The sequence below is a fragment of the Tachypleus tridentatus genome, chromosome 1 (assembly GCF_004210375.1).
Source record: "Tachypleus tridentatus isolate NWPU-2018 chromosome 1, ASM421037v1, whole genome shotgun sequence".
Taxonomy (NCBI): Eukaryota; Metazoa; Arthropoda; class Merostomata; order Xiphosura; family Limulidae; genus Tachypleus; species Tachypleus tridentatus.
Window position 1 is genome coordinate 68,559,079 of NC_134825.1, and position 10,477 is coordinate 68,569,555.

At 32.9% G+C, this 10,477-nt stretch overlaps 1 protein-coding gene across 1 annotated transcript; it reads left to right on the forward strand.

The window, feature by feature from the left end:
- The first annotated feature begins 285 nt into the window (after positions 1–285).
- Positions 286–2,145, forward strand: LOC143251249 (hemocyte protein-glutamine gamma-glutamyltransferase-like). Its single transcript, XM_076502696.1, has 4 exons — positions 286–396; positions 948–1,108; positions 1,231–1,367; positions 1,808–2,145. The coding sequence occupies exons 1-4, from the start codon at positions 351–353 to the stop codon at positions 1,977–1,979; spliced, it is 516 nt and encodes a 171-aa protein (XP_076358811.1). The 5' UTR covers positions 286–350; the 3' UTR covers positions 1,980–2,145.
- The last annotated feature ends 8,332 nt before the right edge of the window (positions 2,146–10,477 follow it).

The following is a 10,477-nucleotide window of genomic DNA, read 5'->3' on the forward strand; positions in this document are numbered from 1 at the left end:
GAAGATGTACAGTTTTGGGAGACTTCCATTGTCCGACGTGTCCAACAACACAGTCTCCAGTTATAATGTCAGTGACGTGGATGATTATAACAGCTACCTACGAGACCTTTTAAGAAAGATGTTAGAAGAGTACGAGAAAAGAAGAGAATTGAACGGTTCTGAGAACGGTAGGCAGTTCATATTTTGGATTTATTGTATTTTAAATTTCATTTTATTTCTACTTCGGACATTTAATATTACCTGAACATAAACTGTAGTGTTTCTGTAAACCTCTCTCTCTCAGTATAAGTAGAACAGTATCAGCCATATTGTCAGCCAGCAGCGTTTACTACACTGGAATTACAGCTAAAATGTTGAAACGGAAGAGTGATAAATTTATCCTTCAACCTAAGCAAGGTACACTTATGTTACCTAGTTTCACCTTTCTTGTATCCGTATGATTTGTACTGATTAGAAAGAGCTGCTTATAAATAGTCTAATTAATATATGTGAGGTAATTAATAAACAGGACAGGTGTGGGTGTTGACGAAGTAAATAGAGTTCTGATAATACTGTAATTACTTAGTTCAGTATGGAAACGTACAAATCTAATAAAACGTTAAATATCAAATTTATCTTTAAATATATATATATGTATATTAGAACAAATTTGATATTTCCCAAAAGTAATGTTCAGGAATTTTCTCTCTTTATATAAGTAATGAAAAACGATGATGTAACTACAGATATGTATTCACAATATTTATTATTAAAAACAATGAATTACATAGAATTAATTTGTGATCTCGTTTTGTTACATGGAAAAAGTGAAGCATAAATGTGTACAATTAATTTAACGTTCGGTATACATTGAGAAATAGGTTTAGGGAAAATTGTAATAATTGTCCGTAGGGATTATAGAGATTCGTTCTACATAGAAAGTTATATTAAATATGTGTTATTTACAGAGGAACTTCTTTCGATTAAATTGACCTCAAGCGAATATCTCGACAAACTGGTGGATTACGCCATGATAAAAATCTACGCTTTGGCCACAGTGATGGAAACGCAGCAATCCTGGTCTGGTGAGGACGATTTTGTACTGGACAAACCGAAGTTGAGTCTTGAGGTAAGGTCAAATAAAGTTATTATTGTTGAAATTATAACGGTAGACACTACATTATGTTCCATATCTAGAATCCATGATAAATCCTCGATAATGAAATGTACTGTTATTATTATTTAACTTAGGTCCACGGAACTCCAGAGGTTGGAAGACCATTTGAATTAGTTATCACTTTTCAAAACCCACTGAAACGTACTCTGGAAGATTGTGTCTTCAATATTGAAGGACCGGGAATTGCAGGACCGTACCATTCCAAGTTCAGGTGAGGAACATGTTGCCCTCTCGTGTCAACATTTGATTGAATTTAATTTTACACACAATGTTTTAAACCTATCCACATTTACAAACAAACAAATATGATTCGTCTTTATTTTATAAGTTTAATTTAAGGCTATCTCAAATGTAAAATAAACAGATTCAGCTACAATGTGTGAGACGTTGATAAAAAAAACGGTTAAAAGACTAAGAAATACTTATGAACTTAACAGTTGTTTCTCATATAGTAATTTTAACTTTGTTTATAATCTATTAAGATCTTCTTAAGTCCAACAACTGTAGTTCAGAGACTAGTGATAATTAAGTTTGTAGATTAACATCGAATCTGAATAATGTTACCTGTTTAACTACGTTTAAAACATTACAAAGTTTACACATGCATGGTTATATTATGTGTTTTCATAACGTAATTTTGTACCATTACAGGGATATCAAACCAGGAGAAAGTATAACTCATAACGAAAAACTCGTTCCTCAGCAGCCTGGTTCCAAGACAATATTCGTCACTTTCAGCTCTCGGCAGCTCATCCAGCTCATGGGATCAAAACATATTGAGGTGATCCCAAAATCCGATCCAAGCCACAACGAGACTTTATAAGTTCCATTTAAAGTTACTGTTTCGGATGCAGGAGCGGTTAAAGTGTTGTAAACTTTAGGGTATTGAATCCCGTTGTTTCATTAATATACTCGTATTTCTGTGTAACTTATACCTTTCAGGGATCAACTTTTGTTTTTTTAAGCATGTTAATTTTCTGTTTTTGCTTTCTCATTGCAATACGATATGTTATAGTATTTCATAGAATTTTTAAATATATTTTCGAAGTCCTGAAGGTTGATGCTATATTTATACCACTTAGGTTCAACGAGTGAGCAATTTTTCACTTAAAATATATTTTCCATGTCTCCAGTTTAAATCACGTATTTGTTTCTATTGAAATACTTAATATCTGTTGTGCATTTTTCAAATTAAGATCGTATTTATTTATTTATATATTTATTTATTTATATCTCGTGCAGTAAATGACAAAATGCTCATAGTGTATTAAACCTTTTTAAAAATATCAATGAAATATAGTATTTGTTTGAATTAATTCGTGAAGGCAGGTTTGCCATTAAATACACTTTCAAAGTTAATTCCTTAATAGAACCAGAAAGAAAATCGAAAAACATTTTAATTAAAGTATCTCAGTCATGGTGATGATTTCATGTCTGGAAGGTGAGTTGCGCTGACGTAAATAAATAGCAACATTTAAGTATTTTAATATTAGGTATAATATTAAACATTAATAAAATTTTGAAATTACTCACTTTCTCTAAAAGGAAATTATTCTGTTGGACAAGCAATCGTAAGGTATACATACATATATATTTGTAATTTATAGTAAATAGCAGTCTTAAATACATTAATAACAATATTATATCATGTGGTCTTTTCCAATGAGATGCACAAGAGCCCTGAATTTCTAATCAAGTTTAAAATATATTGTTTTTCTGCTAATCGAACATTCCACATTATGAAGCACGCTCTTTGATCATTCGTAATAAAGAGATAATACAAAATAATTGTTTTTATTTTTCAGAAGGTTAAATTACCTCATGTGACGTCGACATTTAAACTTAAGCAGTGATAATAAATAGCTGATCGTAGAAAACGAAAAAAAAAAAACCATTTCTAACATAGTTTGCTGGTACTTTGAACCCATAACATATTTATAATGAACAAACTTTAACGTTTTCTATATATTTCATATTACAAAAACAGAGAGAAACTTTTAAATCAACTTATTTGGTGTCTCAGTTCTTCTTTCTTAGAACAATTTGTTAACTGAAATGATTAAAATGTAAACGAGATACATATATCAGTTGTATGCGGTTGTATTATACTTTCATTAACATGTTGTGAAAAGACATCATGAAAATTTTAAACTGGATACACATAGTTCTTCATAGTAAAGCTACTTTATATTACCTGCTGTATCCACTGACGAGAATCGAACCCTGATGTTAGCTTTTTAATTCCGGAGACTTGCAACTGTGTAACTTAATATACAAGGTGTTAACCCACATATAGATACTTAAAGGAACCGTTATCAAGATCACTAATAATATGAAAGTACTATGGCTAATCACTTAGGTTATAACTACATCATTCTTTTCGTGTGCTATTGTGAACGTTTGTAAAAATTAGCCCAGTTATACAGGTATTGCATATTAATTACAATCTATTGATATAACAGTTTCTATTAATAAAGAGGGAATATGTTTCATTTCTAATTAGAATTTATCAACTTACATGGTTTCATAAACTAATACTAACCAGTTAGTATTAGTTAGACACGTCTAACTAACAAATAAAACTAAACATCGCTTGTTAAATTTTCTCTCTCGTATACAACACTGTCTGACCGACTTTCTCGCTAACTGATTAACTAACCCAGTCACAAGCTACTTCTGGTGTTTTTATAAAATACTAGTTTTGTCCAAAAAAATTTACGAAAATTGGATACGTCACGTAAGATTTAAACACCAGATATAAACCTTTATAATTACGTCATACCGAACCTTCTACTTGAAAAAAAAGACTAAATTCAATGACAAAAAAAAAGCCTATAACTTTAGACTTCCCTAGATTTCGAAATCCCTAGAACAATCTTAATACACAAATGAAAGAAAAGTATGTTAAAGTTCCATATTTATTTATAGCATTCTCATTTACAATTGTGAAAATATAATATTTGTTAATGGAATCATTAGTACCAAATCGTTAATTAATCGTGAACAAAACGAGATTTTTTTCTCTTCTGTAGTTTGTGGAACTTGGACGAAACAATCACTGTCCTTTGTTTTCACTTTATGTCTTTATATCACGTGGAGAGACCTCTATGATAGATGGTTGAACGAATACTTTTGTGTCTGTTGTCCTCTTGATACTCTAGACGTGGTTTCGACAGGAACAACAGGTTCTCCAACAAATTTTCTTATCTCTGATGATGGTTTTGCTGGAACTAAAACAATTAGTCGTTCTATTGTCGACATCTTTCCAAAGACGGACAGATAACTTGATATTTGGCTTGAACCACCTAATCTTCTGTGTTCTGTTCTGTTAAACTTCAGTTCGGCTCTCTTCACGACCCTGTTCATCTTTGTAATTACTTGAAATCCAATTTATAATGATGTAATTGTTATATAGTGCATAGAAATTTCATTTTTGTATGCTGTAAAAATATTTCCAAATCAAATAACTTCCCAATAAGCACTCATTCTCGGTATCAATTATGCACACATTATACTGTATAGATAAACTTTCCACAGGGGTGGAGGAAGTTCCAGCTTTCCTGTTGTTGGACCTTTTTATACATTTGCAGTTAGAATCAGTAAATGGTCTGGCTTCTTTAAATAACAACTTATTATCTCATATGAAGGAGATACGTTTTCGTAGCTCATCTTTGCCTGTAAACCCAATTAATTCTTATTTTCTGATGCCATTGGACTCAACTTGTTGACTGTCAAGGACCGTGTGTCTGCTGGTGTACAACATTATTCACACGTTAAATCAACTCACGCACAGGCGTCTTACAAGTTTAACATCTCCGAACACGAGTTTTCCAGGATCGAGACATTAGGACAGTTACCAAGATGCTCGTATACAAGGCAGTTGTTATCCCCATTATACTGTACGTATCTGAAACATGGATCACATATCATCGACACCTGAACCAGTTGGAACGCTTCCATCAGAGATGACCCCAGGGTATCTTGAAGATTAAATGGGCGGAATACAAAACCAACCTCAACGTCCTCGAAGAAGCGAAAATCAACAGCATCGAAGCCACCATCATCAAGAGCCGCCTCCAATTGACAAGCCACATGCTTCAAATGGATGACAGCCGACTCCCAAAACAACTTCTGTATACTCAACTGAGAAATGGGAAACGAATGAGAGGAGAACAGAAGAATCGGTTCAATGATGGCCTGAAGAGAACACTCAAGAGCTGCAACATTGATGTTAAACACTGGGAAACTCTAGCTCACGACCGAACCACCTGGATACCCCTTATCTATCAGAGAGCAGAATTATTTGAGTTATCAAAAGACAACATTTTGAAGAGAAGTGAGAGAAGAGGAAACAACGCCAGCTTCTACTAAAACCTCTCCTTCCCTCTGAACTGACCTGCCTTCATTGTCAGAAGATCTGTGCAGCAAGGATTGGCTTCATTAGCCATCTCCAGACCCATGTATGAAATTGGAGAACCAACATCCTCGACCTCGAGGGATCACCACGACGACATGTCTGGTAATTGTCATTATGGTGTTGTCTCCTTGATTTATTATAAGCTGTTGATTTCTCTCGCTCTTAGAGTGATGGTTGTGTTTCACAAATTTATAACAGTTGCCTTTTGCTGACGTCCTTAGGGAGGAGGTTTTATTCCTTACTAGTTTTTACCAATAGTTGTTTGCAATATCTTTTTTTACGACACAGTTCGAAATACCTATTGTCTTATAGTTCCTTTTTTTCGTCCCCCGCTGACACAGCCGAAACTCTACGGTTTAACAACAATGGACTCAGCAGATAGCCTGATGTGGCTTTGCTATAAGAAAACACACACTCTTTCCTTCGTTCTGTGCAATTAATTGTTAAATTAATAATTTCAATTATTCCAAACTACCATCAGACAGAATGATGTTTGCACATTGTTTAATCTCATTATTCTGTCACTTCTGAATGGTGTCTTTAGTTCTTTATCTGTGTTTTTAACGAGTTCAAGTTATATCATTAACTGAAAAACTTCCTAGATGGGCATATAATTTGCTTTAGAATATTATCATGTATTAAAGCATCTATGCATCAATCGGGGAATGAAATCCATAACTACACGTGGAGCATTAATATAAGATAATATGGCAAGCTTTTCCACAATATCTTATTATTGTTTCTGTTCTTCAGCCTTGGTTTGAAAACTTTTATTTTACTGTTTATTATTCCAAACTTGTTTGCCCTGTAGTGGCATAGTGGTACGTCTGCGGACTCACACTGTCAGAAACCTGGTTCCGAAATCCGTGGTTGGCAGAGCACAGATAGCCCATTGCGTAGATTTGTGCTTAATTGCAAACAAACAGGGCAGTCACCAGTACTTCATAATTGTTATGACTCTCAGCTGGAAAATTGCTTAATGTTGTTAAGGCTTGTTCTTTTAAGCAGTCAATAAGGGGAAACTTATTACTTGCTAGATCATCTATTAACTTTAGAGATGATTTTAAACTGAACCTTATATCCCTCCCATTATACTCCGCTGTTTTCTCTATTTGACAAAGTTATTTAACTCACTTGAAAATATTGTAACTAATAGACATCATGATAGATTCTGGATAGTCCAGAAAATTACTGCAGTCATAGAGGGCACAGTTGTTGATCTTGTTAGGTTGTTGTTTTTAATGCAAAGCTATACAAATATCTACGCTCTGGTCACCGTGAGAAATCGAATCCCAGATTTCGTCAATGTAATATTACTTCTGACACACAACATTTGTCAACGAAATGGTGTATCTTATTGAATTTTTCATATTTAAAAGAATTAAATTTGTAACGAATACTGAGAGGAGTGTGACTGGTTTGGTCCTTGGACTTTCCATTTTCTTTTTCTGTCACTGATGTTCTTTTCTCTCTCATTGATTTTAATGTTATAATCTTTCTTCATCAATGTTTCCTTGTATTAAACAAGTTTTTGTCATTACAAGCTTCCACTTCATTAATGCCTTTTTGTATATTGTCATTGTAGTCTTTATGTAGTCCAAAGAAGTTTCTACTATTTCACATCTGCTCTTATAAAAATTTCTACACATCTTCCGTAACTTCTTCGAACTTGTTTTCAACTAATTATATCTTTTTTCTTAATCATATTACAGGGCCTTTCTTTTAATTTCCTGTCTTTCTTTGTTTTTACTGGTACTCTTTTAACGGTATGTTTCTTGCTAATTGTTCTCCTCTTCACTCTTTCGTCATTTCTAGCAACTTTTCCATCTAACTTCGAACGCATGGTTGCATCATGAAGTTTATCCTATATTTCATTTTATTTTTATCAAAGTAAAGCTAACTGCGAGACCAGTATTGTTGCGATTCCTATCTTTTAGGCAAGTTCTTGTTGGTTATTTGGTGAGGTGGAAAAATTACAAGTTAAACTGATACCCAGCAATAGAGATAACTTACAAATAAAACTAAACCGTCTCTTGTTAGATTTCCTCTCGTATGGATGATAGAAACTGTTTTTGTTTGTTTGAAATTAAGCACAAAGCTACATAATGGGCTTTTTATGTGTTCTTGACCACCACAGGTATCGAAACCTAGTTCCTAGTGGTGTGAGTCCACATACGTACCGCTGTGCCAATGATATAAACTAAAAAAAACTCATTCATTTAATAACACTTGACAAATAAAACATTTGCTACTGGAAAAGATTCAAATGATTATGGGTAATTTGATGGTGCTAGTTTCAGAAATGTAGTGAGAATTTGTTCATCTCCTATATATTTTGAGTTATTGTAATATCTCAATATTTTAGCAGCAGTATGTGAAATACCATGCAATCAACAGATTTATGTTGTGCAGTTAAATTTACTTGGACAGTTTAACTGAGCAAAAGGCATATATTTTTGATAATAACTTCAAACACTGACTGTATTGTGTTGATATAAAATTTCAAATATATTGTTTTACATGTTATATAACGAATTTAATATTATATATTTATTTCAATATCTATGTTGCTTCAGTTTAATTTATTTTTAGAAGTGAGTATAATATATATTGTTAAACGTGTATTGCGAAAGTCCCGCCTGTTCTATAAATGTGTGGAAGGTTCTCGAACATAAGAATCAACAATGTGTGATGTGTGTTTGTAAAATACCAGTATTGTTGCCTTAACTAAAATTTCTAGAATATCTCCTCTCAAGCTTGTTAAGGGGTAACCAACTCAATGCAGGAAGAGAGTTTTATTATATTGTTAGTTTGCTACAATCAGTGTTCTATAAATTTCGAAAGCTATAATTGTGGTAAACGCTAATTGATTGGAGAACTACAAATATTTGACCAGGAACGTTTAAAGATTTCGAATACTTCAAACAGCTTAAGTTCAGTGAATTAACTTCGGACTTTAGTATTTCTACAAGGACATTTAATATCTTCGTCGGAGAAAAGTGAGCTTGTAAACGGCGTGATGCTAGCCGTTAAGTGAAGTGTAACTATATAAATATAAAATTATAGTTCGTTGTGAACCGTCGATAAGACATTCATTTACAGACCAAATATAAGACTCTCTATTGTTTGCCACTTTGTAAACCTGTTGTACATAAACTATTATTTATAGCAACTGTTATTATAAATTGTATTGTTGTTTGTATATTAAAAGATATTTGTGTTAAGAAAGAAAATTGTGTGTATCTTGTTAGCATATGATGTGCGATGCCGGGCAGCATTCATCGCCAAAAGTCCAGTTTCTTCAATTGAATAACTAAATTGACGATCACTGATATAAAGTGTCCACAACGGAAAGTGTTCAGTGGCATCACATCTTGAGCCACGGACCTTTCGATACGCATTAGAGCACGTGAACCACTATATAATCAGAAACTACTTTAAATTACAGAAAGTAGTTTAAATATAGAATTAAACTACTCATGGTAACGAAGATTACTCCTGAATGCAATTATAGAAATCGACATTTTATTGTTTACGTGAACAATTCACATGCCCTTTGTAACAATAGGTGTCTGTTTCGGTACATTGTGTTTCCACTACTTACATGGGAAGATAATTCGAATTTTGTCTTCCAGTGTGATAATTGTTGGTGTTGGTGATAAACTCTGTTTCTGTTTCTATATAACTGAGTGATAATGGTGCATGTTGATGGATGTGGAGAGTATAGGCTTAGCTACAAAATTATGTAAGGATCTAAATCTAAACACCATGGATACCTAAACTTAACACCATGTATACTTTAGATAACCATGAACATGGATACATTTGTAAATCTAATAAAAGTGTATAAGATTTGTAGCTAATTGTAGTTTATATATATTATTTACAAAGATGGAGGGCGAATTCCTCAGCCTCATATGAAGCTCTACACTCATGTTTGATGGTATATAAACTATCACAACTAATTGTAGGTGTATTTTGGTTTTTAGAAGAAAGGTTTTGAACACGCTGTAAAAAAACAACGACAAAAACTAATCTGTACACTATTATACTATTATAATTATTATAATGAATAGTCAACTATATGTTACATATTAACCGTTAACTGCACAACTTAGCGTTAATAATCACTAGTATACTACCATTAAACTGCGTCTGAGCTTCAGGACGGCAACTGATGTGGCTGTAAGTCACTGTATCGACAGTAACAGCTTTTCAGTATACAGCTTAAGATAAAGAAGGTCTAATTAAGGTCTGATTGAACAGCTCGTATGAACTTTATTCATGAAACTACAATTGACAACAACACCTGTCCTCCTTAGGGACAAGAGGTGTGTAAAAACATTACTTCAAATATGTATTTTTCTATTATTGGTCACTGCTTAACATTTTTGTTGTTGTTGTTCAAATACAATACGTTTGTTATGGTTCAGCGGTTAGTTTAAGAACCTAAAACGCTAAATTTCAGGATTTCATCTTTGCAGTGGGTACAACCGGGAAATTCCTTTGTCCAGCTTTGAGCTTAATATCAAAGACCGAATTCATCAGATATGCTGAGCACACAACAGATAAAGGTATTTCTGTGTAGCAGTAACAGGTCGTTTTCAGCTACTTTAAACACTTAATATATATTTTCTGCTTGTTTTCAAATGTTAAAAATATATATGACTAAGTTTATACAGTTTATTTCACAGACTTAAAGTGGTTTGTTTTTATTCAGCTGAGATGTTTAATCATAATTCAGTGAAATGTTATTTTAAGCAAAGCAAATAAAACAGCGGATCTATTAAATTTCGAGAAACATCATATTTGTAACGGAAATATTTGCCAACAAAAGACGCCTACGTAAACTAAGTGTTAACCTAATTCTTTATTTATGTACAAAAAAGTCATAAATAACGTTG